The 26,477-nt window shown below is 40.7% G+C and overlaps 1 protein-coding gene, 1 non-coding gene and 1 pseudogene across 9 annotated transcripts in view; 1 reads left to right on the forward strand and 2 right to left on the reverse strand.

The window, feature by feature from the left end:
• The window catches only part of SERGEF (secretion regulating guanine nucleotide exchange factor), a 180,811-nt gene that overhangs the window by 4,638 nt on the left and 149,696 nt on the right, over positions 1–26,477 (forward strand). For 6 of the 8 annotated variants that reach the window (XM_039851528.1, XM_039851534.1, XM_039851533.1 and 3 more), the window contains exons 3-8: positions 523–678; positions 1,647–1,741; positions 5,957–6,017; positions 10,451–10,564; positions 13,022–13,084; positions 16,668–16,826. In XM_039851528.1, coding sequence (XP_039707462.1) covers positions 523–678; positions 1,647–1,741; positions 5,957–6,017; positions 10,451–10,564; positions 13,022–13,084; positions 16,668–16,826 — 648 coding nt within the window. The remainder of the gene's footprint in view (positions 1–522; positions 679–1,646; positions 1,742–5,956; positions 6,018–10,450; positions 10,565–13,021; positions 13,085–16,667; positions 16,827–26,477) is intronic. The other 2 variants (XM_039851531.1, XM_039851535.1) reach the window with 2 other exon arrangements.
• LOC120593631 (5S ribosomal RNA) lies at positions 1,323–1,441 on the reverse strand. The gene has a single exon (XR_005650405.1). It is a non-coding gene; the product is annotated as a 5S ribosomal RNA (ribosomal RNA).
• Positions 23,541–23,659, reverse strand: LOC120593655 (uncharacterized; annotated as a pseudogene).

Here is a 26,477-nt window from a genome sequence, read left to right on the forward strand (position 1 = left end):
CCCTTCTTTCATAAAGGAATATTAAAAGTTATACTTTATGACGACATTGATATAAAGATTAATATAATCCAGGCTGGATTTAGTGTTACATATTTATTATAAATACCTTTATTTTTTCGTATTTTAAAATAATTTAAAATTAAGATGTTATGGTTCTCTAAGTATTGTGGGTTCTAGGCACTGTACCTAAAGGAAAAATCAGCCTCACAGAAAGCTCTTAAAACAATACCAGGCACATTCTAAGTGCTGAATAAATGTTGGCTTTTATTGTTATAGTAGATGCTCAACAACAGTGATTGATTGGCCACTGCTGTAGGACTTGGAGTTTCCGTTTAGATATTAGATGGGAGCCCTTTGGCTCTATGCCATTTGGTCCAGTGGACTTTAACATACATGCTTATTAACATGGGTGGGAAAAATGTTATTGTGTTTGTGACTTCAAATAGTGAAATCCTTTCGCTCACTTTGGCAGTTGTAATTTCCCCTGTGCACACTGTCACCAAAGCCTTTGCCTTTTTGCAGATGGAGGAAGCCTTTTTGTTTGTGGCCTGAACAAAGATGGGCAGTTGGGGCTTGGTCACACAGAGGACGTTTTATATTTTACTCCCTGTAAATCCCTCCTTGGCTGTCCCATCCAACAGGTGGCCTGTGGCTGGGACTTTACCATTATTCTCACAGGTGAGTTTACTCCTAGGTAAGTCTTTATCACCACAAAGGTTTTGGATGCAAAGAGCATGATATTGGTGATGCTGATTAAATGAAAGCCTCTCGATATGTTTCAAAACACACAAATGTTCTCTCTGGTTGTCAAGGAAAGTCATGGGTTGTCTTTTGTAAAGAGAGTTTAAACAGTAAAACTTTGGACCGGAATACTTGCAAGAGACTAGAGAATGAACTAGAACACTTTTGGTGGCTACTTCCTACCCCACAAGTTCATGATAGCTGTGTGGCTGGGGTAATTGATGAGTAGTGCCCGCTAAGGTTACCCACGGGAATGTCGGGGGGAGTATGAGGAAATCAGAGGTTGCCACAACAATGATGGCAGCTTTTTCCCAATGAGAGATTAAAAAAAAAATAAAAAGGTTGGGCAGCATTGTTCAGTCTCTGTGAAGCTGGATAATAGAATAGGATGCAGAGGACAAAGGGTTAATAGAATAAAATTGGCCCTCTGTATCTGTGGGTTTTGCATCTGTGGATTCAACCAACTGCTGATCAAAAACTGTAGTACAGTATTTTTTCTATTTAAGGCAAGGCAACCCTTGGTTGACCTCACAGATTGCAAGGACGTTGTCAGCTTACAATCCCTTGTTTTTTATTTTTTATGCCTACAGCACTTGGTCTTCCTAGGTGGTCTCCCATCCAAGTACTAATCAGGCCCCACCCTGCTTAGCTTCTGAGATCAGATGGGATCAGGCTCGTTCAGGGTGGCATGGCTGTAGACAGTAGTACAGTCTTTTCAATCTGCAGTTGAGAATCCATGGATGCAGAGGGCCAACTGTATGCATTGTTGTATGCTATTTTATTCCCTTTGCACATGACCTTTGTCCTCCTCTCATTCCCTTTGTTCCTCTCATTCTTTAGCATTTACCCGTTGTTCATAGGTATCTTACTTCTTAGATTGTAATTTAAGCATTTGTATTTTGCAGAAAATGGGCAGGTTCTATCATGTGGATCTAACTCCTTTGGCCAGTTAGGAGTTCCTCATGGGCCTCGAAGATGTATGGCTCCCCAGGCCATTGAGGTAAGGACGGCACCCGATATGCAGCTTCCCTATGACCCATTAAAGCGTTTCCAGGGTGTCACAGTTATCCCTCCCGAGGCTAAAAGGCTGGCTGGGTCCCTGAAAACCCAGGCAGGAGTTAGATGTTAAGTTGAAAAACTTAGGTTTTTCTGGGAAAAATTAGATTGAGGGGGTGGAGGTTGTGAGTGGAAAAAAAATGCTGTCCTCATACACATTACAAATTTTTGTGAAATAAAACAATGAAGGTAAAATATCTTATAAAGACATTAATGACTTTTTATAATTCTAAAATTAATAATAATGAGGGTTGTGTTAGAAATAGGTTCGGATAGAATGACTTACCTAGACACTAAGCCAGGTAAATGGTACAGGCCAGTGCTGTGCAATAGAAATATAATGTGAGCCACATAGGTAGTTTAAAAATTTCTAGTAGCACCACTTAAAAAAGTAAAGGGAAACAGGTGAAATTAATTTTTAAAATAATAGCTTTATTGAGCTGTAATTCACATACCATGAAATTTACCTTTTAAAAAATGTATAATTTTGTGATCTTTAGTATATTCACAAAAGCAACTATTACCAATATCTAATTTTGGAACATTTTCATCATCAGGAAAGAAACTGCGTACCCAGTAGCAGCCACTTCCTATCATCCCCTCACCCCAGCTCCTGGTGACCATTAATCCATCTCTACGGATTCGCCTATTCTGGGCATTTCATATAAATGGAATTATACAATATGTGGTCTTTTATGTTTGGCTTCTTTCACTTCACCTTATGTTTTCAACTTTCCTCCATGTTGTGGTTCGTAGTTGAAATTCATTTTAATAACATTTAAATGAATCCAGTGTATCTGAACTGTTATCATTTCCTTTTATATACCATTAATATAAGAACTTACTAACTATATATTTTATATTCTTTATGTTATACTAAGTTGAACTCCGGTGTACAGTTTTTACTTACAGTATGTCACGATTCAGTCTGGTCACATTTCAATTGTTCAGTAGCCACATGTAGCTAGTGGCTACCATATTTGTATTTAACAGCATGAGTGTTAAACAGGACTCTTGGCCCTAGTTCAGAGCTCTTTTCACCACATCATACTTAAAATGTATAAATTTTTGTGAAGTTTATATTGTAAGTGATCATAATAGGACTGACTATGGAATTTTTAAAAGAAATATGCTGGGATCTAAAATGAGTTTTGCCCCCGAAGCTGCTCCACTCCTATCTAATTTCCTTAAGCTCTGGCTCAGAGTAGGAGATCTGTTTTCACTGGAGAGACCTGGGTCTGCTCTTATCATCTTGCTGAATTATGATTGCTGCTCTGTAGGGTAAGGGTTATGATTTCCATGGTGTTTTAATCTGTTTGGGGTGCTTTAACAAAAATGCCCTAGACTAGGTGGCTTAAACAACAGGCATTTATTTTTCACATTTCTCATGCCTGGAGCCTGGGAAGTATAAGATAAAGCACCAGCAGATTAGGTGTCTGGTTCATAGACAGCCATCTTTTTGCCGTGTCCTTCGATGGCAGAAGAGGCAAAGGAGCTCTCTAGGATCTCTTTTATAATGGCATTAATGCAATTCATGAGGGCTCTGTCCTCATGACCTAATCACCTCCCAAACACCTCACCTCCACATACCATCACATTGGATAATAGATCTTAATATCTGAATTTCGGGGAGAGAACACAGACATTCAGTCTGTATCACATGTTATGCATGGAGGTCTAGCCTCTGTAGTAGTCCCTTTTGTAGGAAGTGTTACTGCTTCCAGTTATAGATAGATGGCTTTCTAAGAACCTGCCTATAAGTTATAATTAATTTAGCTTAAGTCACATGATTAAAGAAGACAGAAGGGAACAATGGTTAAAATATGTTAGATGACAGAATCAGAAGGTAGAAATATTTTGACAGGCTATGGAATAATGGGAGGAATGTGCCAAAGCGCAATATAATAGAAATTCATTCATTTATTTATATAGCAACTATCATGTATGGATGCCGTGTTTGGGCAGTGGGGACAAAGGTGAGTAAGATCCAATCCTAGCATTTGAGAATCTTATAGTTTAGTAGTACATGTTAGGTATAGAAACACTTAAATGCATCACCATGTTTGAACTGTCGTAGATGCATACATAGCCTCAAAGGAGGGAATATTGAACTCTTTCTAGGGGAAGATAGGCTTATGCTGATTCTTGAAAGTTGGGTAGAAGTTTATCTGGCTTGAGATAGGATGCAAAAGGTACAAAAGAGTAGGTACAAAAGAAGACATTCTAGACAGAGGAACTGTGTAAACAAAGGTCTAGGAGCATAGAACGGGGAGGTTTGGGATACTGCAAGCAGTTCATTTTGACTGGATTATAAGGAAGTGGTGGACTACCAGTGGGGAGGGGTCAGTTGGGGAGGTAGTACATGACAAATGTAAGAACAGTGTGGTAGGGAGGGGTCAGGTGGGGCTAGTGGGGAAGATTGAAGGAAGACCACTCGAGAAGCTCTTGCTAAGCATTCAGACAAGAGATGATCCTGGTACAAACTAAAGTCGAGGCAGTGGGGATGGAGAGGAAGGCATGGAGGTGAGTAGAAGATATTGAAGAGATTGAATTTCCATATAAATCCCTTCAGTTAGTTTTGAAAAAAAAAGTTTTTTAAAGGACATGTTCAAATTGTATTGGCAGTAAAATTTGATCTTCCCCAAAGACTGTGGGCTGCATTAACAATTATTGTCCCCAGAAGAAGGGAGGCCAGAGCCCCTGTCCTTCTTAGGCTAGTTAGCCTGTGTCTGGGATGTTATGTCCTGTTGTGGGTTCAGTGCTTAGGCCCTGGGCATAGAAGTGACTACGACTGAGACCCTGCCTTTGAGGGCCCTAAAGTTTAGAAAGATACCGTGGACTTGTAAATAAACTAATGTGGTAAAGCTCCATAGGGCTGTAATTGATGCATATACAGTCCCTTTCAAAGAGAGAGACTGAGTAGCCAGAGTGTATTTAGAGGAGAGAAACTAAGAGGAAATGACATTTGAAATTGGGTAATTGCTGATGGAATTGGGGATATTTAGCCTAAAGAAGAGATATATATTAGTTATCTATTGCCGTGTAATAAATTACCGTAAAATTGAGCAGCTTAAAACAACAACATTTAGTATCTCACAGTTTCCGAGAGTCAGGAATCTGGGAACAGCTTAGCTGGTCTCCGATGAAGTTGCAGTTAAGATATCAGCCAGGGCTTCATGCCGTCTGTTGAAGGCTCAATTGGGTTGGCGGATCCCCTTCCACACTCTCTCACCTGGCAGGAGGCTTCAGTTCCTCGCCACAGGAGCCCCACTATGGACTGCTCAGACATGGCATCTGGCTTTTCCCTAGAGTGATTCCAGAGAGGAGAGAGAGGCCAAATGAGAAGCTCCAGTGCCTTTTATCACCTCATCTCTGAGCCACTCATCACTTCCTTAGTCCTATTTACTAGAAACATGTCACTAAATCCAGCCCACATTCAATCAGAGAGGAATTAAGCTGCAGAGGGGTCTCAAAGAATGTGAGAACCTTTTTTTAAAAGCACCACAAGGTATCTTGGAGAGGACATGACAGCTGTCTTCACATGTTTGGAGAACATTGTCAGAAACCATAGGCAGATAGGTTTGGCTCTATCTAAGGAAATAAACGGATCAGTGCAAAGATGGAACAGACACCTGGGGAGGTGGTAAGCCTGTGTCACTGAAAGTAGGTATTTGGCAGGATGTTGTGGAGCCATTTCTAGTATTGGTTGGGGGTTGGACTAGATCAGAGATCCACAAACTAGAATACTTGGTAAATAAAGTTCTACTGGAACACAGCCATGCCCCTTCATTTGTGTATTGCTTGTGACTGCTTTTATGTTACAGCGGCAGAGTAGAGTGGTGTGACAGAAACCATATGGCCTGCAAAGTCTAAAATCTTTACTATCTGCCCTGCGTAGAAAATATTTGCCACCTCCTGGACTGGATGACCTTGAAGGTCCCTCTCCTCCCTGAGAGGCATTGTGATCTGGTATTTTAAAAAAATTTTTGTCTTTTATGGGTGCATATGGAGGTATTTATGGATGGAAATATTGGGATTTGGGTGCTTTAAACCAATCAGACACGTAATGAGGGCCAGACTGCATTTCGACTATCAATTACATGTAACATTTTGTAGATGGATGATTCTGAAATCTCAACCCTTTTCTTTATTTTGACAGTTCTTGAGAGAGAAGGTTGTTAGTATTGCTGCTGGACTGAGGCATGCGTTAGTTGCTACAGGTGATCATTTCACTTTTTTTCTTTTTCAATTACAGTTGACATCCAGTATTATATTACTAGTTTCATGTGTATAGCATAGTGGTTAGACATTTGTATAACTTATAAAGTGATACCCCCAGTAAGTCTAGTGCCCACCTGACGCCATACATAGTTATTATAGTATTATTGGCTATTTCCCCTCTGCTGTACTTTGCATCCCCATGACTATTTTGTATGATGATTGCTGGGGGTGGGGGTTGGGAGGCTGGGTGAAAAAGGGGAAGGGATTAAGAAGTATACATTGGTAGTTACGAAATAGTTATTTTACTTTTGTTTCCTAAAAGGCATGTAATAAGGAGAAATAAGAATGATATAAGAAATAAACTTTAAGGAGTAATTCAGAGTGTTCTGCTATGTTGCGCTTGTGATTAAAAGGAGGGGACGTAAGGCCAAAGTCATGTGGGAAAGGCTTTAGCAGGTAGGGAGGAAGGAAATGAAATTTTCCACCCCCTTATTATGTGTTAGGTAGGGGGCTAGGTTCTCTTGATTTAATCAACACATCATTTAATCCTCACAACTATGCAGTGATGTGAGTTAAATTTTTATGTGTGAAGAAACTGGGGTCAGAGAGGCTAAAGCACTTGTCTAAGGTTGCACAAGGAGTAAGGTAGTAAAAGGTGCAGCTAGGATCAGAGTCTGGGGTGATCTGGATTCTAAGGCCCACTTTCTTTGCTGTGACCGTAGTGCTTTCCTAGTGGATTTTATTGTTTATTCATTTAAAACCTTCAAGTGAGCTTGTTTTCTGGACCGTGAGAGGGTGACGGATGTAGGGCTGACAGTGTGTGTGAGGTTGAGGATGGCGAGTAGAGGGGGTGGTGGCAGGTGGAAGAGCAGTGACCTTTTTCTTTCTCTCTTGGTCGTTTTTCTGCTCCCACTCCTGTGGGCTGAAGGCTAGCCCTAACTGGCTGTGGCAGCTGAGGCCCAGATGTTTGGTGCATCTGGTGGTAGAGCTGGGAGAGGACAGGAGGTGAAGAAGAGTCTGGTGCTGCACTGTGCTGATGGTTACCTGGGGCTTAGTGTCGATTGTATATTTTTTTAAAAAATTTAATTTTTTATTTTGAGATAATTGTAGGTTCACATGCAGTTATAAGAAATAAGCTAAATCTCATGCATTCTTTTTCCAATTTCTCTCAGTAATAGCATCTTTTGTAACTGTAGTGCAGCCGCACTACCAGGATGTTTTGTACAGTCAAGACAGGGAATAGTTCCATCACCATAAGGAGCCTCTTGCTGCCCTTTTACAGCCACGCCCACTTACTACCTGCCCCACCCCCCTATTGGCTCCTGGCAACCACTCTTCTGTTCTCTATTTCTATAATGCTGTCATTTCAAGAATGTTTTATCAATGGTATCATACAGTATACAACCCTTTGGAGTTGTATACTGTATGATACCATTGATAAAACGCAACAAGATTCCCTGGAGATTCATCTAAGTTTTGAGTATCAATAATGTCCTTTTTATTGCTGAGTAGTGTTTCACGGTATAGATTTACCACTGTATTCGCTCAGGCTGCTGTAACAAAATACCACAGACTGGGTGGCTCAAAGAGCAAGAATGTATTTTTTCAGTTATGGAGGCTAGCATTCCAAGATCAAGGTGCTATGAGGGTTGGTTTCTGGTGAGGCCTCTCTTCCTGATTTGTGGATGGTTTCCTTATCTCTGTGTCCTCACATGGCCTTTCCTCTGTGCACACGTGGACAGATAGAGACTCCTGATCTCTTTTCCTCTTTATATAGGGGCACCAGTTCTATCAGGTTAAGGCCTTACTCTTATGACCTGCTTAACCTTTATTATCTCTTTATAGACACTGTCTCCAAATATAGTCACACTGCAGGTTAGGGCTTCAACATGAATTTTTGGGGGACATAATTCAGTCCATAACAACTACGATTTACTTAACCAGTCACCCATTGAAGAACATCTGGTTGTTTCTAGTTTTTGGCTATTAAGAATAAAGCTATAAACATTTGTGGACAAGTTTTTATGTGAACATAAATTTTCATTTCCCTGGGATAAATGCCCAGGAGTGTGATTGCTGTGTTGTATGGTAGTGATTACACTTTTATAAGCAGCAGCTTCTCTTAGAAATTAGTAGGGCTGGAGAATTGCCTATCATAGGTTTACTTCCTCCTTTCCTACCAACTTTCTATAATTGCTAGTCTCATGTGTATATTTCTGTCTAGTTGCAAAGCAGCGCAGTTTCCATTATGTGTTTGATTAAGTTAATTGTAAGTATTCCTGTCCCCCATTCATTTTATAAATATTTCTGCATGTATCTCTAAAAGATGAGGACTCTTTCTGAAAACATTACCAAAATACCATCATCATACCTATAAAAAATTAACAATAATGCTGTAATGTCATCAAATATCTAGTCAGCGTTTAAATTTCCCTGATTATCTCAAAAACATTTTTTTTACAGTTTGTTTTTATCAGGGTCTAAATTAGGAGTATATATTGTAATCGGTTGATATGTATCTCAAGTCTCTCTTTTTAAAAATATTCCTTTAAAAAATTTTTGTGATAAAATAACAACAAAATTTGCCATCTTAACAATTTTTAAGAGTACGGTTGAGTGCTTTTGACATTATTCACATTATTGTGCAACTGTGATACTATTTATCTTCAGAATGTATTTCCTTGTGCAAAACTGAAACTCTATATCCACTAAACAATAACTCAACATTTCCCCCTCCCCCCAGGCCCTGGCATCCACCATTCTACTTTCTGTCTGTATGATTTTTGACCACTCATGCAGCTGCCTTATATAAATGAAATTGTGCAATATTTGTCCTTTTGTGGCTTATTTCACTTAGCATTGTATCCTCAAGGTCTATCCATGTTGTAGCATATGTCAGAGTTTCCTTCCTTTTTAAGGCTTAATCATTTCACTTTTATGTACATATCACATTTTGTTTATCATTTCATCTGTTGATAGACATTTGGGTTGCTTTCTTACATTTTAGCCATTGTGAATAATGCTGCTATGAACATGGGTGTACAAAGTTCACTTTGAGATCCTGCTTTTAATTTTTTAGGATATATACCCAGAAGTAGACTTGGTGTATCTTATAGTAATTATATTTTTAATTATTTGAGGAACTACCATACTGTTTTCTGTAATGGCTATACCATTTTACATTCCCACCAATAGTGCACAAGCATTCCCAAATTTCTTCAGGTCCTCACTAACACTTGTTATTTTCTTTTTTAAAAATGATATACATCCTAATGGGTGTGAAGGGGTATATCACTATTGTTTTTGATTTGCATTTCCATAATGATTAGTGACGTTGAGTATTGTTTCATGTGCTTATTGGCCATTTGTGTATTTTCTTTAGAGAAATGTTTGTTCAAGTCTTTTGCTAATTTTTAAATCAGGTTGTTTGTTTTTGTGCTGAGTTTTAGGAGTTCTCTATATATTCTGAATATTAATCCTTTATCAGATAGCTAAAGTCTCTTTTAGTGTATGTTTCTTTTCCTCTCTTTTTTTCTTCTTGAGTTTATTTGTTGAAGACATTTTAAGTTTTGTTTTATTTCAACACTGTTTTTTTGCTCACATTGTGTGCAATCATAATCACTTAAATTTCACAAAGCAGGCTTTCTCTTTACAGCCTAAAAGGACCATTGGTTATAGGATATTTCCAGAGGAATAGAGCCTTAATGTTGCTGTAGGGTGATGGGTCCTAGTTATACACATCTGACTGTAGCCAAATGTATAAAATTCCATCTACACATTTGTAGAAAGTACAGAACATGGGTACATGAATTGCATTCAGTGGACATGGAAATCAAAGGCAATTCCACTGAAATCATGGCTATTAAGAAGTTATCTTGCAGTCATACATTTATTTGGCAATTAGGAATCTTTGAATTCATCTTGGTGTAGTAGAAAGGGCACCACATTAGGTATTAGGAGAGCTGAGTTCTAGTATTTTCTCTACTACTAGCTCCCTGTATGACCTTGGACAAATCATAATCTCTCTTCAGGGCCTCAGTTTTCTTATGTAGTAAATGTGAGAAATGGACTTGATAATATTCAGAGTTCTTTCCCACTTGGTTTAGAGTCTGAGTGGTCCTTTCAAGTTAATCATGAACAAAGTGTCATAAGTAATATGATCCTGGAGGAGTGTCCTGGAACTTTCTGGAGGGAGTTTTACTATGTTGGAATTTTATCTTTTGGTCTTAGATTGCTCTAAAGATTGGACTTGTGATTTGCTTGGTGGTAATCCCTATGACCAGTCATAGGCCCTTGAAGCCATAAGCTTCTCCGTAATATGCTTATTAACTGAGAATGAATTGGTACTCTCCCATAACAGTGAGATTCAAATAGCAATCTGGTCTTATCCAGATAAGCATTTTTTCTTTTTCTCTTCTGCTCCATCGGGAAGCAAGTGGCCTCGTGTTTCAGTGGGGAACTGGTCTGGCATCATCTGGACAGCGGTTGTGTCCTGGACAGATTCTCCCACTGTTTTGGACAACAAAAGAACCCAGCAGAGTGACAGGTAAGGCCCTTATTTTTTCTGAGTCCTATATTGATTCTTTTTCAAGAAGTAGAGACACAGGCATGCTGAAAATGGGTAAATCGAGTTTTGTTTTGTTATTTCTTGATCTCCCTGTCTTAACTTTATCCATCGATTAGTCTTTTAATCCTGTTTGGATTTCTGTGGGCCCTTGTTCCCTGCCAGAGTTTGGAATCCATTGAGAGATGCAAGTCAGGTATGTGGAGATCAAAAGGATAGCTCTAGAACCGTTAAAAGCTAGGTTGGAAGATATGACTTAGGTGTTTGGAAATAATGTGGAGGAATAGAGAGCCTCTGAATTCTGAACCCCAGATTGAGCTTTCCCACCAGGCCCTGGAGCAGCTGCACAGAGTTGGCTAAGCTGACTGACAGCCAAGAGCACGTAGGCGGGCGCCCCGTCTGCAGGCAGCCACCTCCCGCAGGGGACCGAGAAGGACTGTGTCTCACGTGCCCAATTCCTTTCCCCAAAAGAAAGCAGGAGTGAGTGAGGACGCAGAGAGAGAGGCTGAGAGTGTGCCCCCAAGGACATCTCTCTCCCTGGGCACATGAGGAGCACGTAGTAAGGACCCTGCCCACAGGTCTGTTGGTTAGTCTTTGTGGGTCAGTTAGTCTGTAGGACTTTCTCTTTTTCTCTCTTTCATGCTGAGACTCCTTTTCGTTCTCTTTCTCTCTCCCTCAGCTCTACACTCACTTTGTGGGCCTTTCTCTCTCTGTATGCAGCACCATGTCTCCCTCCGTCTCTTCTTCTCCTTTCTTTCTCCCTTGCTCTCTTACTCAGTACACACCTAGCTTACTGAGTGTTGGCTGTAGGAAAAACCTTTATAGGAAACTTCTAGCTATTCTATTCTAGCTCCGAACAAAGGAGGGATTTTTGAGGATGGTAGGGAGCGGGGAAAGAAAAGGGAAAGGTAAGCCACAGTGGGAGCGATGTACAAGATGTTGGGATCATTCAGATTTTCCTAAGTCCTGGAGGCTCTCCCCTTCAGCTGAGGGTGAGGTTAGCTGCGCCGAAACCCATGCGTTGGAGAAGGAGGCACTGGATGCTGGGCAGGCAGTCCATTTCACATGACATTAAAAATGTTCATAATATAAACTCATACCTCTCAAACATTTTTTTCCTGCCTCATCAAGGTATTCACTGCTCCTTGGGTATATCCTGCTTTCTCATTCCTCTGTGCCTGTGGGCAAACTGTTACCTCTTTCCTGTTCTCCCTGGGAGAATCCTGATAATTTTTCAATGCCTAGCTGAGGTACAGCTTTCTTAGTAAAGACTCTTCTCTCTTCTTGCCTCTGTCGCATTTTCTCACATGTGTGGATAGCACCGTGTATTATATTATTATGAGTTGTTTATACGTTTCCCCACATGCCAAAGGTTATGAGCTTTTTAAGGGCAAGAACTGTGTCTGCTTTCTATTTTAGCACAGAATCTGTGACTAGAAAGAATTAGAATTATTAGAATTATTCAGTTTGATTTAAATGACCTATTTGGGATCTGCTGAGATTCGGAGTTGATTTGGGGGAGTTTTCTGATGAGACATTAGAATAGATCATCGACTTCCTGCCGTCAAGGTCTTTTACTTTTTATTTTCCCATCTTCAGGTTCTGGAGCTGGAACCTTGCATTTCTCTTCCTCACCTGGCCAGTAGGGGCCCACTGCTTCTTCTCTGGTGAACGTGGCTGAAACATCTGCTTTGTTCTTTTCTCATTCCACAGAATACAAGAAGGTGTGAGGGGCATTTTATTAAGATACCAGTTAATTAAATGGAAGTGTAAGAAAAAAGAATTACAGAAAAAGACTGCATTTCTCTGCTTCTAGACCAGATAACTACAACTGCTAGTAGAGTTGGTTGAGATTGTATCTTGTCAGGGAAGGCTGTGTAATTAAGGGAGGAAAGTGTTGAATTTGGAGAACAAATCCTTGTTCTTCCTGTGTGTTGTTAGCAGGCCTGGGTTTGTATTTCAATGCCTGTACGTGATAGCAGCTGAATGTATGACATGTCTTTGCTTCTAGGGCTCTTTGGTAGACCTAGCTAGGAAATATACGTGCACATACATGTTTATACATATGTATGCCTATATCTATATCTCTCTCTACTAGAAACCACGAGTCTACAATGATTTCTCCAATTACAGTTCAATAATACATGGTTGATTCTAGCCTTATACCTTTTAGTATCTGTGCCTTTCCTCTCCTCTCTGGTAGTGAGAAATATGGCTCCCTTATCCTCAATATATTTGTTTATTTGCTCACTCTCGTGGTATGTAACCAGCCTTCCTACCATGTTAGCCATCTTACTGGCTAGTAAGATGCTGCTGACTCAGACCTGCCTGCACTGGCTGACAGTTTTTCCCAGGCCTCATTAGTGCTCCCTGAGTCCCTTCTCTGCCTGGTTTGTTCTGTTATAAATATAATTTCTAAAGAAAAAAATTTTTTTGTAGGCCTAGAGAATTCTAAAGCAGTATGTGTCGTTGCCGGTGCAGGTCACTCAGCTTCAGTGACAGGTGGGTACCAGCTCTTTCGGTTTAATATGCTGTGCAGAATGCGGTGTTTCTACCTTGAGTGGTGGTATTGGGATACAAAGGGAAGGGCCTAGAGTTTAGAGTCAGAATTCTGATGCCACCACTGGTGATATCTTAGGCAAGTCGCTTTACCCTCCTGAGACCACTTCATTTTATATAAAATACTTTGTGGGTAGTTCTGAGACAAATACATATAAAGCACTCACTTCATTTCCTGAGTTTGTTTTTTCAGCTGTACGATAGGGCTAAGAATATCTTTTTCTCAGGGTAATTGTGATTGTCAAATCATATAACCAACAGTATATTTATATGTAACATCTAAACTATTTCAGTGTCTAATATAACTATCAAAACTCTCTAGCTATCTTTTCTAGCTGTTTAATCTCAAACTAACCTATTTTATTCACCTATATCTAATTCATTTATCTCCCTGTTTGCTCTTTTTATATTTATCTACCCTATTTTTTTAACTATATATCTCTATTTTTAATCTTTCATCTTTGTATCTTTCTTTCTAATCTGTGCATCCATACATCTCTGCCTAGTTATGTATATGTTTTTCTAATCTATCTTGATATATTTCTCTAATTTATTTCTCTGTTCCATCTCTTTGATCTCCTCTGTCTAATCTTTTCTCTCTCACACTATAACCGTTTGGCTATGCATTCATCCATACATTTGACACACCCAGCTAATACAGTATAAACTTTCTAGTGACAATGCAGCATTTTCTTCAAAGTGAAGGTGATCTTTTCCAAAGGTTATCTCTTTCAGAGCCCAGATTGCTCTGCCCTCTGCTGGTAGACTGGAGGCTATAGCTCTGAGAAATTTATTTGGTAAGACGTCACACAGAGAGTTGAATGCATTACATTTTTGAGCAAAGGGAAATGACTTTCATGCATCGTGTTTTATGTGGAAATTAAGGTGTGTACACAGTAAATGCAAATTAATGGTGGCTGCATTCTTCAACATCAAATTTGCAATGCAGTCCATCTGCGAAGCTGTTGTCGTTTCCAGAACTCAGACATATGAATATAAATACTTTCCAAATTCTGAACTACAGACACTTTATTATTTAATAAATTTTAGCCTGTTTCTCATATTGGGTAGGTTTATATATATGTGGAAAGAAAATGAATGCCAGTTGTAGAGGAAGGTCTGGAGGCCCCAGGACGGGAAGTGACTTGTTCATGGCCCACGGTCAATGAGGGTTGGGGAAGGCATTTTTTTCTGAGAATAAGAGTAAGCTATGAGATGTTTCTACTCTGTTCTAATAATTTGAAATGGCTAGCAATATGTAAACCTAGAGATTTTCTAATTGCTTGCTAACATCAATTTCTTTAAAAAAATTTGTAATTAGTAATTTATTTCATATGTGGAACACTTATGGTGTTTTTAAAACATAGATGTTGAATTTTTATTTTATTGAGCTGTAATTCATATATCAAATTCACCCTTTTAAAGTGTACAATCTTGTGATTTTTAGTATATTCATAAAGTAAGTTGGGTTTTTTTTTGCTATTTGAATGTCAGTTAAAAATTATCAAGATTAATATCCCTCTTTCCTGGTCTAGTTCAGGCTGTTAACACATTGGATCTTGTTCAGTGCTCTTCGGACCTTTTCTCTGGAGGTGTTGTAGGTTATATAACTATTTGGCATTGCAGCAGAATTTAATTTTGCAAAAGTGTGATGATGTGCATGTGGAAGACAGTTTTGCAAAAAGATAATTTAGACTTTCTAAGATAAATGAAGGCTTATTATGGTCAGTGACATCTTGGTAGCTAACCAGGCCATTTAATGCATTGAGAGTTTGCTGAGGGGCTCTTCTGCCCTCTGGTAAAGGATCCTTATACTTTACACAAGGACGTTGCCCTTTCCGTGGGCATGAAGTACAGCATAGAGGTGCGGAATGTCAGTGCTGCAAGGTCACCTGGGTGACACAAAGGCTCACCTATTTATACTCCCTCATTTTAGAGGCTCAGGATGTGAAGTGATGTGCCCGACATCAGAACGATTGAGCAGCAGATCTGGGACTTGAACACTGAATCTTGGTCTAATGCCTTTTAATGATACTGTTTTGCTTTTGATCTGTTTTTGAGAATATACCAGACTGCTCTAGGGCAAGCAGTACTGAAAAGCTTTATTGAGAGATCATACAATGAAGTGGAAACAGAAGGCCTGGCTTCTAGTCCTGCTTGACTCCTTATTAGCCATGTGATCTTGAGCTGGGTGTGTCAAATGTGTGGATGGTTGCATAGCCAAACAGTTATAGTGTGAGAGAAAAAAGTCATTTGGAAGCTCTGAGCCTGTGTTAATTTATCTTCTAGAAGAATTCTGTCTCATAGAAACAATGTGAGACACAGTTCAAAAAGTAAAAAGAAACAGGTGAAGTAATTTAAATCTTTTACTCACCCCCACATATCCAAAATATTATTTCAACATGTAATCAGTATGAAAATTATTAATGAACTATGCTCTATTTGTTTTTTTTTTTCTTTTTCTTTTTCTTTTTTTTTTGCACTAAGTCTTTGGAATCCATTGCGCTTTTTTGTCTTATAACACATCTAGTTTTGGACTAGTCCTATTTCAAGTGTTCAGTAGCCGCGTATGTGTACTATGTGCTATATACAGTACAGTGTAGAACCTTAGAATATTAGGGTTGGAAAAGTCCTTAGGGTCATCCAAGGAGTCACAAACTGTAGATTCATAGGCCCAATTATAGCCCACGGCCCCATTTGTTTGGCTTCCAGTTAAAAAGTTTTTTGAACACGAATGTCTTTTAGATAAGCATGTGCCCTCTGGTTTGCCACAGTCACCCAGCAGTCTCTCTTGTTACCAGTGTCATCAGTTTTATCGTCTGCCCGTCTAGACCGACCTCCAGTGATTGGCTGGTGAAACTAAGGCCTAGGGAGGAAGTGATTTGTCCAAGGTCAATAGCTAGTTAGCAGATCCAGGAATAGAAGTCGGAGTCACTTGACTCTGAATTTGCTTTTTTCTATTAAGTCACAATGTCAGTCGGTTGCATTCCTGCTTATGTCACAGGATCGTGAGCTTCAGATGAGTTGAAGCGCTACACAGACGTGGTGTGGTAACATTACATTGTCTGCTGGATAGGGCTCGTAGTGAAATAATCTTATGTCTAAAAAATCTAAGCTTTAAAAATATATCTTTTAACCTATTATTTAAAAAAGTTAACATATTTTTTCCCAGCAAAGGGTACAAGCATATATATTTTTAAAAATGTAGAAAACAGAAACATGTCTTATACATGGTAGATGTTGAATAAGTATTTATTGAATGAATTAATGAAAAAATAATCTCTCATGTTTCTATTCCTTGACAAACTATTAAGAACATTTGACCTTGTTTTCTATTTATACAATTTTAAAAAATCTTACACGTCGTTATGTTGTATGTGAATTTTTTATCTTGCTTTGCTCTACTCAACATTGTGGTGTAAGAATAATACAACTTCTTTTAACGACTTTTTTTTTTCAGACTTGTATTATTTCCCATTGTTTTGGACTAACGGCCTTCACCTCTTTTGTTCTCCTTCTGTTTAAGATGCAGGAGAGCTGTATGTTTGGGGAAGCAACAAGCACAGGCAACTGGCTTCCCAGGCTGCTTTCCTTCCTATGCCCCAGAAAATAGAAGCACATTATTTTCAGAATGAAAAGGTCACTGCCGTTTGGAGTGGGTGGACACACTTGGTCGCTCAGACAGGTAAGAGAGCAGCCGAGAATTTGCGGTTGGTGAGAGCAGCTGGGGGACAGCTGTCTAAACAGCTATGAATGCGCAGGATTAAGTAGGTTGGTTTTTACTGATGAAAAGCTTTTAGGACTGTAAAGGGGGAGGACGTAGGATCTGACTCTGCAATCAGCCAAATATGTGGCTTTCCTCTCTAGATCACAGGTTTGCACCCAAAAAGGCAATTTTGGTTTAGGTTGCTGGCCCTTCTCGTCCATGAGGTTTTGAGAAGAAACTCATTGCAGCAGGTCGTTGGGGAGTCTGCCTTGTCATAGTGAAAGAGATGACTTTATTTGCATTTCCACCTGAGTCTAAATCAAAAGCAGCAGAAACTGTCAGGTTAAAGATAAATATTTAAAGACTGAGGTAGGAGATTATTTTGAATCATAGTTGGCATGGTATTTTGATTTAAATTTTTATTAATCTTAAACTATGTACATTGATTCAGACATTTCATATATATTCCCTCAGATGTTACCTTATCATGCCATGCCATCCAGCTTTTGGCATCTTTATCTTTTCTCGAGACTCTTATTTCTCAGCTTTCCCCTAGGGCAGTTCTTTCCTGGTCTTCCTATTCCTGCTTTGTTCTTGGGGTCTGTTTGTTCGTGGCCTCTCTTTTCCCTGCTTCCTAGAGTCCTGCTGATTTACTCAGTGTTTCCCAGACAGGCAATTTGTAATTCCTAAGCTCTACTATCATGTCAAGGCCTTCAGAACTTCTGGGGTTCTCAGGATTCCCCTTGCCTGCTTTCGGCCTGCTTGTTAGCTATGCGTGGATCTCTAGACTCCTGAATGCCTGGTGGCTGTTATTCTAGTACTTTCTGGCTTTTGTAGGTTTTCAGGTCAGCTTCAGTTATCCTTGGTAAGTCACATATACTACACACTTGAACACACAGACACAGGCATAGACTTAACATCTGTTAACTGGTCTTTTAAAACATTTTATAATCATTTTGGAACAGAGGCCTATATAACAAAGGTGTCTAATAAACTTTCTGTATTTACGTCGGAAGGATACTTATAAGGAAAGCGTATCATTCATTTGAGAGAAAATCATGACTTTCCGACCCTGTGAGCGAATCTTGTTCCCATTAACGTGAGCAGCTAAGTCTGATTAAACTGGAAGCCCTGGCTGTTTTTCTCTTGAAGATTGGGTCTATCTACAGAAATTTTTCTTACAGAGACTCACTGAGCATAGTAGCTGCTTATTTCTGTAATTGTTAACATCTGTCTTCTCCTCCAGACTGTGAGCTCTATGAGGTAAGGCACCATGTTACTCTCATTCACTTCTTATTGCCACTGCCTAGCAGAGATTGTATTCATTTCCTACACTAAACCGTTTCCAGTTAAAAGAAACTAAACAGATTCAAATGCGTACGAGGCAGGGTAGACAGCTAGGATTTCTGACCTCCTTCCTTGGTGTCACTGGTCTGTGAACAGAAGGCTTCAGTTTGTTTCCTCGGATTTAAAAGTCCAACAAAATCAGTTATTGTTTATTGGGGACCTATTGAGCAATGTGCTGATAAGCCTTGCAGAAAAGAGAGAGAAGACATGGGCTGTGCCTTCCCACTAGAATGTGTGGACAGGCTTAAGTCTAAGAACATAGAGATAAAAGACTTCACCATCCGTGCATCCATCTGCCCATCACGCAGATGGTGGGGATCTGTTTATGTACCGTTCCTTGTGCTAGGTATAGACCCTGCCCTGGAGGAGCCCACTGTTCACTAGGGGAGACAGACTTTTTATCAAATTTCAGTACATTGCAGTATGAGATGTGCAACAATGGATGTAAGTACAGCGTGCGGAAGTAGCAGAGAAACTAGCAGTAGTGTGAGTAATTGGGTGTTAACAAGTAGGTGTTTTGTGGTTAGTCAGTCTTCAAAGAATTGCAGTGTAGTGAAATATACTTACTACCAAATGGTAGTGAGTTTGGTTGAGTCTGTCAGTGAACCCTTTTCCTAGTTAGGTAGCTGACTAATGAAAGACATAAAGATGCTGCTTCTTTGACTTTAGCCTTGAGCATTGTAACTGATGCTGATTTCCATGTCTGGGCCAACAGCCCAGCCCTCAGGGTTGGAGGTTAGAACCCACGTATGTGGCACTGTCTGAGTCACCCCAGCGGCTCTGGAGCTCATCCTCAGGTCTCCGCCTCCACTCGAGAGCGTGATTTTTTGGTAATGGTTCAGCTGTTTAATTAACTTGTTAATTCAGATCTCTTGTTTATGTACTTTGTCACTTCCCCCTTTCTCCTAAGTCCAATACGGTTAAAAGCAGGAATGTCTGAGTGTCCTGGTTGTTGTACTGAATTTGGGGTAAATAAGAGTCTTCTGCTATTTGATTCACCCATTTTGCATTCCCTCTAGCAGCAGTGGAAACCTTTGCCCTGGCCCAGTGTCGTTGAGAAAAACAGCCAGGGCTTCCAGTTTAATCAGACTTAGCTGCTCACGTTAATGGGAACAAGATTCGCTCACAGAGTCGGAAGCAGCTCGTTAGTGGAACAAGCTGATATTTGACTCTGGGTGTTTTCACAAGCTCGAGCAGTGGATTGTTCCTGTGGCCACGTTAGTGCAGAGGCTGCTTTCCCTCTTGTAGGGGAAGGCTTTACTTATGTTATTTTGAATAAAAATAAGAGTTTATGCACAGTGACCACGTATCTCTTCAGTAAGATGGGATGGGTTAGGATGAGAGAAAGTGGGTCGACTTTGCGTTTTCCCTTCTCCATAGGCCCTAAAACAGTGATTTTCAATCACAGGTGATTTTTTGTCCCCCAGGGGATATTTGCAATGTCTGGGGACATATTTGGTTGTCAAAATGTGTGGCAGGGAGGTGCTACTGGCATCTAGTTGGTAGAGGCCAGGGAAGCTGCTAAATAAACATCCTGCAATGCAAGGGCAGCCCCCCACTACAAGGGAACACCCAACCCCAAACGTTAGTCGTGCCAAGATTGAGAAACGATGCCCAAGACTGCCATTCTCAGTGCTCAGCTGAAGCAGCTCATGGCGGGTCGGGATAATTTTACAGTTTGTCTGTACAGGAATCGGGGATGTAGTCTCTGCCCTCCCCTTCAGGAGCCTGGTGCCTGCCTGCAGTGTTTGCGATGGAAAAATACTTTTCTCTGTTAATCAGAGGCACTTGGAAAGAGTCCAAGCCAACCTGTTCTAATTTGGGAAAGTTGGCAAGGGTACCTCTGTTTCAGGCTGGTGGAGCTGCATTCTAGAAACCTTTCCCAAGCTGCTTGATGTCCCTGATCATTGTTCTTAGGAACTTCATGGGACTCCTGGGTGACTTTATCCAGGATCAGTCACCTGCAGCTGTCTTATCCGAGATTCACAATTTCCTGGCCCAAGGTGCTTCTTGTAAGTGAGAGCTGGATGGCAGGTCTGGGTGCCTTCCTAGTTTGGTTACTTTGGTTAAGTCATTTCACCTGTCTAGGCCTCAATTTCCTCATCTCACAAGTAGGATATTCAAACCTGCCTGCATTCTACATAGGGCCGCCATGAGGTTCAAATGAATGAATCTGTGTGTAAGATCTCAACTAACTGTAAAATGCTGTACATATATAAGTGAGGGGTGCCTGAGTTGAGATATATTGAGTTTATTAAGTGAGTATATTAAGGAGTTAGCAGTTACTTTTAGAAAGGCTTCTATTTCAACAGGGTCTATGCAAAGATTGAGACATACCAGCTTCTCTCCTGAGGGCTCCTGAGCTGGCCAGGGATGCGGTGCTCTATATCCAACTCTGACAGGCAAAGTTTCCCAAAGTCTTTTACCCTCATGCAGCTGGCAAGTAGATCTTTTATGTTATCAACAGTTTGGAGGATCTTTATGTCCTTAGAGGTAATTTTCCCTGTTAAAAATCTCTGATCACACGATTGTCTCATCTCAATTTGTGATATATACATCTATCTATCTATCTATCTAACTATCTATCTATCTATCTATCTATCTATCTATCTATAATTGATATATGTACTCTTCTTTGTCTAATGTCTAAACTGTAGATTCCATGAGAACAGTTGTCTGTTTTGTTCATGGCTGTATCCCCAGCACCTGGCACAGGCCTGGCACAGAGTAGATGATTTATAATTAACGAATAAATGGCAAAGTAGAGAGAAACATGGGCTTCGAAGTCAGACAGGCCTAGCTTTAAATTTTAGCGCTGTCGGCTTCTTGATTGTGTGGCTGTGGCAGCTCCACCTCTCTCCAGCTCTGTTGCTACCGTAGTTCAGGCCACTGGCACCTCTTGCCTGGATCCTGCAGTGGCCTCTGACTGGTGTTCTCATCTTCGCACACTCACTTCCTCTCCCCTCCAGTCTGTTCTCCATGCCTCAGATGGAAGATTGGAAGACCTTTCAAACCCACTGTGTCACATCGCAATGGCTTCCCATTGCTCTTATGATAAAAACATAATCCTTAGTGGTCCTACAAGGCCTTGTGTGGTCTGCCCTCTGCCTGCCTTTCCAGCTCCTTTCGTACCGTGATCTCTCGTGATCACGGTACGTGATCTCTGGCTGATCTCCACTCTGCTCGTGATCTCTGGCTGATCTCCACTCTGGCCTTTCCTTGGTACCTTGAACACATCACGTATTTCCTCCATAGTGCCTTTGCACCTGATGTTCCCTCCGTTTGGCATACGTATCTCTTCGCTCTTTCATTTTGACTTAGTTATATCCTTTTTTTTTTTCTTTTTAGACTTCAACTTAGTCATCACCTGCTCAGGGAGGCCTTTCCTTAACATCCCTTTTATCTGTTCTCAGAGCACTACGGCCTGTCCTTTGTACTGTTTTTTTTTTTTAGGACCCTTTGCCTGATACCCCATCCCCACTCCTGCCCCCAGTTGACTGTAAGCTCCCTGAGGACAGAGGTCATGTTCGATTTGTTCAGCGTTGCATCCTAGTGCTTAGCAAAATACTTGGCACATATGAGGTAGGTACTTAATACATGTTGGACAGATGAAAAAACCCTAACTTTTCTGAGCTTATTTTTTCAGTAGGAAAATAGGCAAATGTTGCTGATTTTGTATGAGGATGAAATGAGATGATGTATTAAAGTTTCCAGGGTCTGTCACAGGACTGAGCTCACGTGTCGGTTCAGTACCCATTAGCTTCCTCTGCCCTTTGCAACTCTGGAACTCTCTTGAGGTCAGGTGCTCTACGTCTTCTTTTTCTGGCAGAGTCTCTGTGGGGCTGGGTATGAATGTGTCCGGACAGGTAACAGGTTGATTCAGGACCCTTCTGGAGAGTGTAGAAAGATCAGTGCTTACAAATGCTCAGGGCTAGTTGCTGGTGATTTGTTAGAATTTCAAGGAGAATGATTTACATAAGATCCAAACCTTAATGTGGGGTTGGTCAGAATGTCTAGAATCCAGTTGCTTTTGGGATTCTGGACACTTTCCCTGAGCCAGGCAGTGTCCCCAAGTGACCTCGTGGTCTCACAAAGGCTACGGATTTAAAAGGTGCAAAGCAGAGTGCTTGACGTGCTTTACGTATTCAGTGTTGCCTAAGAAAGTACTAGCGACTTAGGAGTTTTAGAGCATCAAATTTGGAAGAAGAAACTTTGGAAACGAAAAGACTGAAACAGAGAGGAGAGGAAGTGACTTTACGGCAGCTTTTAAGCTAGAAGTTCAGTTCTGCTTTTTAGTACTGTTTCCCCTCCCATCGCTGCTCTCTTGGTTCTTGGTTATATCCTTTAGTTGAGATATTTTTTATTCTTCTTTTTCTCTAAAGTGAGGTATTGCACAGCATATGTGGAAAGGACTACTCTCCTTTCTTCGAGTGTCACAGACCAAGAAATATTTTGTTGCATTTGATGTCTAAGCATTAGTGAAATCCAAGCCCAGCCATTGATTCACACTAAACTGAGTTTATAAATATACGTAATGCTGATTTTTTGGTTTTGGGGCCAAGATCCTTTCCAGTAGAGGGTGACAGTGTGTATTACACCATCTTCTTTGAGACCATATATCATGAAACCTCAACCGAGCTCAGGGAGAATCTGACCTCATGGGCCCTATTTAAAGCAGGTGCTTTGGAATTCATGATGTTTGTGTTTTAGAGCTTTGGAAACCCGATAGTTGAAAGTCAAACTGAGCTGAAAGGACTATTTTGAAATGGATATTTTTTGCTTATTATTAAGTCATTAGTTTTTATCCTAGAATCCTTAGAATGTCAGGAATGGATGAGAACTTAGATCTCATCTGCCCTGACTCCCTCAGTTTAGACATGGGGAAACTGAGGGCTGAAGAGGAGGAAGCACAGGGAGTAAGTGAAGGAGCTAGGACAGAACTCAGGTCTCATGGCTCTCGATCCAGTACTCTGTCCACCTTGTCACATTCTCTCCAGAGATGATGAGGAAGTGTGGATGACTTAACTAATCAAACCCAGGGACCTGAAGCAGGAGTAATAAAATAGTTCCTTCTGTACATGAAGTTCTGCTTCAAGAAAACACTGATTATTACCTGAAATGTGTAGCCATAGATTCTCTTAATGGATCTGTGCATGGAATAGAAACTAGGAGATGGTACCCCTGGAGCAAGTGTCAGGAGGCCATTCTAGGATTCATGGAAGCAAATGTATTTTTTTCCTTTTCTTTTCTTTTCTTTTTTTATAGGTGAGGCAACCCCTGGTTGACCTCACAGATTGCAAGGACCTTATCAGCTTACAGTCCTTTATTTTTTATTTTTATTTTTTACACCTACAGCACCTGGTCTTCCTAGGTGGTCTCCCATCCAAGTACTAACCAGGCCTGACCGTGCTTAGCTTCCGAGATCAGACGGGATCAGGCTTGTTCAGGGTGGCATGGCCGCAGATAGTAGATGTATTTTCATTTATGATACTACAACAGCAGTCAGCTCTCATGGACCACTTTAAAGTGCTTTCACATATATTTTCTCATATGAAGTTAACAAGATGGGTATTAGCATCTTCACAGACAAGTCCCTAATTGATTAATGGCATCACTCTGGTTCACACAGATGGGCAGAGCTAAAACTTGAACCTGGTCTTTTGTGTCCAAGCCTGATGCTATAATTCCATGTTGAAGGCATCTCAGAATGCTCTAATTCATTCATTGAACTTTTTTTACTCTTCAAAGAGGCATCTTTCTCCAATTATTGCCAGGAACACTCTCCCAGGTAATAAGGAAGAAAATTCTCAGTTATCCTTGATCCTTCAGCAGGAATTTGTGGAATGCTTACCTATATGTTTGTAGCACTATGCTACAGAATACAGGGGAATATAAAATCCAGAACTACCTTCAGGAATCTTATAGTTGGATAACCAAATGAAATACTTAGTGGAAGAAGAAAAAAGACTGTGACAAAGCCAGAGGCATGGCTCAGACACTGAAGGCTCTGGGGTTTTGGGGGAAGGAGGGTGGTCAGAGAGGGTGTGAAATCCTTTGGGAAGGTCACATTTTAATGAGTGGAGAGTTCAGGACTGGGTTCTGTGGCTTTCTCTTTGTCCTTGGGCAAGACATGAAACTCTCTGGTCTCCTTTCTATCTGGGTAATAGGAGATTGCAGACATATCTCTACAGGCCATTCAGCTCTAAAATTTTATCCTATAAAATATTAAAACTGGCTTAAAGAAATAATCGTGGATGTTAAAATATTAAGAATATTGCAATTCATTGCAGCCTAAGTTATAATGACAAAAACAAATGAGATTGTAGGGGGGTTGCTTAAGTAAATTATGGTACAACCATATGTTAGACTATGTAGCCATTAACCAGGATGTTTTAGAAGGATATTTAATGACAGAGGAATATGCTCATGATATAGTAAGTGAAAAGAGAAGATTGCAATAGGTTACTACACTATAACTTCTAATTTTTTTTTAAAAGGATGTTTGCATAGAAAAGACTAGAAGGAAATATGCTGGGATAATATCTCTGATTGGTAGGATTATGAGTGAATTTTATCTTCTTTTATATTTTCTATGCTGAATATGTAATTTGCAGTCTGATTATATTGCCCATAAATGTTAAATTAATGAATAAAGTTTCTTGTCCCTTGGTGCAGGGTACTGGCCCCTTTGCTCCCCATTCCTGTGTGTAAATCCTTGACAGATTACTTCCATGGGCCTCATTTGGGCGGCAAGAGACTGTGGAAGGAAGCAGGAAAGCGAGGGTCTATTTTTGGCTCAGTCGTGAGTCAGCTTCGTGACCTCAGGCAAGTCCTTTCTGAACATCCTTGAACCTTGGTTTCCTCATCTGAAGAGAGAAATTGGAAGTCACAGAAGGTCCTTTGAGCTCCAATATGTACTTGTTCCTAAAAATGGAGAGTTTCTCCACTGGTGTGGAACCTACTCAGAGGCCTCAGTGGTTCCTGGAGCCTGGCGTCTCTGATGTCTCTTCTGCTGGCTGCAGCCCATTTCTCTTCTGTTCAGAGTTCAGGGTGGAATTAAACGGAGTTCAGTGATAGGGTTTAGGGCTGAGAGGGTGTAGTGACAGCATTAAACCACTAGAGGGAAGCATTGTTTAACTACTTCCTCCTTTCTCATATCTGCTCTGCAGGTGAAGAGTTGCCTTGATTTGCCCTGATATGGTTTCAAATTTTAGAATTTTAGAATTAAAAGGACTTTGAAGATCATCCAGTAGAACCTCAATTATGCTGCACATGTGAGATAGTAGAGGCCAGAAAAGGCAAATGACCTATATAAAGTCACACAGAATGTTTTTTCAAGGTCTGCACTATAGGGTTTAGAAGAAGATTGTAGACAGAGTCAAGAGTGTGATCAGTTGAATCCACAACGGGTGGACAGTTCCCATGACTGTGCAGGAATGTAAGGGATCTGTTCGTATATAGCTTTATTGAGCTCCTCTGGCCAGATGCTTAGAGGCCTGGAGATAGAACAGAAAAGCTATAACTCTATCCTGAGGAACTGGTGCAGTGGGGGACGCACTTGCAGACACATGCTGCTACCCCCCTGTGTCTCCTTCACCCTCTAGCAGGTTGCTCAGCCTGGAATCCAGGCTGTGGTGGTAGCTTGGAGGCCTGCAAGAGTTCTCGCGAATGAGGCCCTCCAAGGTCAAAAGATACCCTGGGCACCTCCAGTTTATTTCCAGTGAATTTCTGCAAGCATTGCTCACATGTTCACATGTCCTGTCTTCCCATTACTTGAGGTTTGCAAGGAATCCTGACAATTTGCTTCCCACTTTCCAAAGGCTTTGTTTCCTTGGCCCTGGGCTGACTTTATTTTTGGTTTCCAGGATGCCCACCAACTCTAAGCATTGTGGTAAAGTGGAGTTGTGCACTGGTCCGGGAGCCAGGCAGCTGTGTGACCTTGGGCAGATTACTTTCTCTAGGCAAGGAGGTCAGACTCTCAGCTGCAGTGTGTTATCTCTGCTAGAGAGATGAAATTCTGGTGTTATTTTTGGTTTTTGTATTTGGCAAAGAATACCAATTGATCTGTGGTCCAGAGAAGTGCAATTTGTGTCTAGCTGAAGCAGAAGCACGATTCACCCTTAGAAATAGGTGCATTCGAATAAGGGGCTTGTCGGGAACCCTGGCCAAAGCCAAGTGCAGTGGACCCTGGAGGGCCACCAGATGGCAGCAGTGGGCCAGCAAACAGCCTTAGGGGTGAGGTGGGTAGGGCGAGTCAGAATTAGCAAGGTCAGAGCTGAAAGG

This window comes from Pteropus medius, unplaced genomic scaffold (assembly GCF_902729225.1).
Source record: "Pteropus medius unplaced genomic scaffold, Ma_sr-lr_union100, whole genome shotgun sequence".
Lineage (NCBI taxonomy): Eukaryota > Metazoa > Chordata > Mammalia > Chiroptera > Pteropodidae > Pteropus > Pteropus medius.